At 44.1% G+C, this 2,969-nt stretch overlaps 1 protein-coding gene across 1 annotated transcript; it reads right to left on the reverse strand.

Moving 5' to 3' along the window:
* Positions 1-1,272: 1,272 nt before the first annotated feature.
* On the reverse strand, positions 1,273-2,202 carry LOC141134333 (olfactory receptor 5AR1-like). Its single transcript, XM_073623905.1, has one exon. The coding sequence runs from the start codon at positions 2,200-2,202 to the stop codon at positions 1,273-1,275; it is 930 nt and encodes a 309-aa protein (XP_073480006.1).
* Between the last annotated feature and the right edge of the window lie 767 nt (positions 2,203-2,969).

The raw sequence follows: 2,969 nt of genomic DNA on the forward strand, positions 1-2,969 counted from the left end.
GCTCAGGTGGTAGAGCAGATCGAGACAGGCTTAAGCAGGAGTGAGAGACAGAGGAGGAGAACACATGGCAGGCACGGCCGCAGCGCTGGAGGTGTGTCCCAGCTGATGAAAATAAAAACTGCCAAAGGGAGCAGGCTTTCATCACCCTCGGGATGGTGTCACCCCTCTAGCGGGTGGCACCCTGTGTGGACCGCACCCCCCGCCCCCGCCTAGTGATGCCACTGGGGGGTGTACTGTAGTCATTTGTAGTAGAAAATGCCCAATGTCATTGGAATTAGACAATGTCTCAGGCTTGGTGGTCAGTGGGAGTAAAAAAATTATATTATGCCTGTGGTCAGTAGGAGAAGGAATAGTGCCCCAACATTGGTGTCAGTGGGAGAATCAGTGCCTTCTCATTGGTGTCAGTGAGAGGAATGATGCCCCATCACTGGTGTCAGTGAGAGAAATGATGCCCCATCATTGGTGTCAGAGTGAGATTCAGTACCTCATTGATGGTGTCAATGGGAGAAATGGTTCCCCATCATTGGTGCCAGTGTGAGATTTAGTGCCCCATCATTGGTGTTAGTGGGAGGAATGGTGCCCCATTATTTATGACAGTGGGAGGAATAGTGCCCCATCATTGGTGTCAGTGGTAGGATTAGTGCCCCATCCTTGGTGTCAGTGGGGGGGGACTAATACCCCATCATTGTGCCAGTGGGGGGAATAGTGCCCCATCACTGGTGTCAGTGGAAGGAATAGGACTCCATCATTGGTGTCAGTGGAAGGAAAATGCCCCATAATTGGTGTTAGTAGAAGGAATAGCGCTCTATCATTGGTATCTGTGGAAGGAATACTGCCCCATCATTGGTGTCAGTAGAAGGAATAGGGCTCCATCATTGGTGTCAGTGGAAGGAAAAATGCCCCATAATTGGTGTCAGCGGAAGGAATAGGGCTCCATCCTTGGTGTCAGTGGAAGGTAAGAGCCCCATCATTAGTGTCTTTGGAAGGAATAGTGCCTTGTATCAGTGTGTGAAACAGTGCCCCAAGGACTGCCTATAGGCAAGCAAAAGGCTGAGTTTGGCCCACGGGCCACAGTTTGGAGACCACTGCTCTACATCCTGAAAAAAAAGTAAAAAACATTTAATAAGAATAAAAGAATAATTTAAAAATACCCATGCTTTCCATTCACCCGCTTGGTTTCAGAGAGCATGATAGATGTTCTGAATGTTATTTGCACAGATTGACTTGAGCATCAAAAATTTACAACCACAAACTCATGCAAGTCTGTCTATATCAGTGATCTATGTGAAGTACTTTCTTGAGAACCTGTTTCACCTCTTGGTTTCTCATGCTATATATAAGAGGGTTCAGCATTGGTATCATGACTGTGTAAAACACAGACGCCGACTTATCTTGAATCTTAAGGGCACTGTTAGGAGGACGTAGATAAATGAAAAAAACTGTCCCGTAGAAAATAGAGATGCACATGAGATGCGAGGAACAAGTACCAAATGCCTTCTGTCTCCCATGACTGGACTTTATCTTTAGAATGGAAGAAACTATGAAAGTGTATGACACCAAGATGGGCATCAATGAGCCTACACCACAAGCAAAAACAAAGAAGAACGTTATTGAATCACACCACAGAGTGCTGGAGCAGGCCAGTTTAAGCAGTGGTGGTACGTCACAGTAGAAATGGTCTATGAGGTTTGAGCCACAGAACTCAAGACTGAACACACAGCTGGTTTGTACTACAGATTGCAAGAAACCAATAGAAAAACTAAGGAAAGCAAGACTCAAGCACTTTTTGTTGGTCATAATGGAAACATAACGTAGAGGGTGGCAGATAGCAGCAAAGCGGTCATAGGACATAGTTGAGAGTAAAAGTGCTTCTGTAACGGCCAAAGCATCAAAGAAAAAGAACTGGAACACACAGCCATAAAAGGATATTAACTTTATCTTGGACAAAAGGTCAGCCAACATTTTAGGAGCTATGACTGAGGAGTAGAAAAGGTCCACCAAAGAAAGGTAACTAAGAAAGTAGTACATTGGTGTGTGAAGGTTTGGGGCTTTAAGGACTATGAACATCATGCCAAAGTTAAACACAAAACAAACAAGGTAAACATTCAAGAAAAGAGTAAAGAGAAATGCGGCCAGCTGTTCATTATGTGTTAGTCCAGAGAACACAAACATGATCACTTTTGTTTTGTTTAGGTGGCCCATTGGGTCCTTCTGTACTCCTTTTACTTAAAAGTTGTGTAATGTGGCTTAGGTGATAAACAGTGTTTCCAGATACAAGGAATTCCAGGGATAGTTTATGAAGGTACAGAACTTTCCATTATGGATCAGACCAACTAGTATTGTATGCTTCCATAGGCACCAAATGCAGAGCCAGTCTGTAATAAGGGGAATGGGACCTATGAAGAGAAAAGGTTGGATAGACTAAAGTTGGTTGTAGATGCATGGCCCACTGGGGTGTAACGCATTCTTTTAGCAAACATGAATGGTGGATAGATGGTGAAGTCTTTATCTTCTCTCTAGAGCAGGGGTCTCCAAACTTTCTAAACAAAGGGCCAGTTTACTGTCCTTCAGATTTTAGGGGGGGTGGGGGACTTTGGCTAGAATAGAAAATTAGATAAAGGCAGACAAAAGGTATCGGGTTGAGGTCAGGACTCTATGCAAGCCAGTCAAGTTCCCCCACCCCAAACTCACTCATCTATGTCTTTATGGACCTTGCTTTGTGCACTGGTCCAAATCATTTGAAGGATGGGTAGATTAGGGTGTGAGGTTGTTTATCAGGGGTTGGGCTTGGCCCCTTAGTTCCAGTGAAGGGAACTCTTAAGGCATCAGCATACCAAGGCCATTTTGGACAATTTCATGCTCATTGGGCAAGTTACCACAACACCATTATCCTGTAATTTTTAAGATAAAAGATACAACTATATTGGTGTCCCTTGTCAATTTTACATTGTATTTTTTAAATGTAACTG

This window comes from Aquarana catesbeiana, linkage group LG03, assembly GCF_042186555.1.
Source record: "Aquarana catesbeiana isolate 2022-GZ linkage group LG03, ASM4218655v1, whole genome shotgun sequence".
Lineage (NCBI taxonomy): Eukaryota > Metazoa > Chordata > Amphibia > Anura > Ranidae > Aquarana > Aquarana catesbeiana.

Excerpts from the sequence above, each read along its gene's own strand:
- LOC141134333 (XM_073623905.1), bottom strand. The coding sequence starts at position 2,202 with ATGGGCCACCTAAACAAAACAAAAGTGATCATGTTTGTGTTCTCTGGA.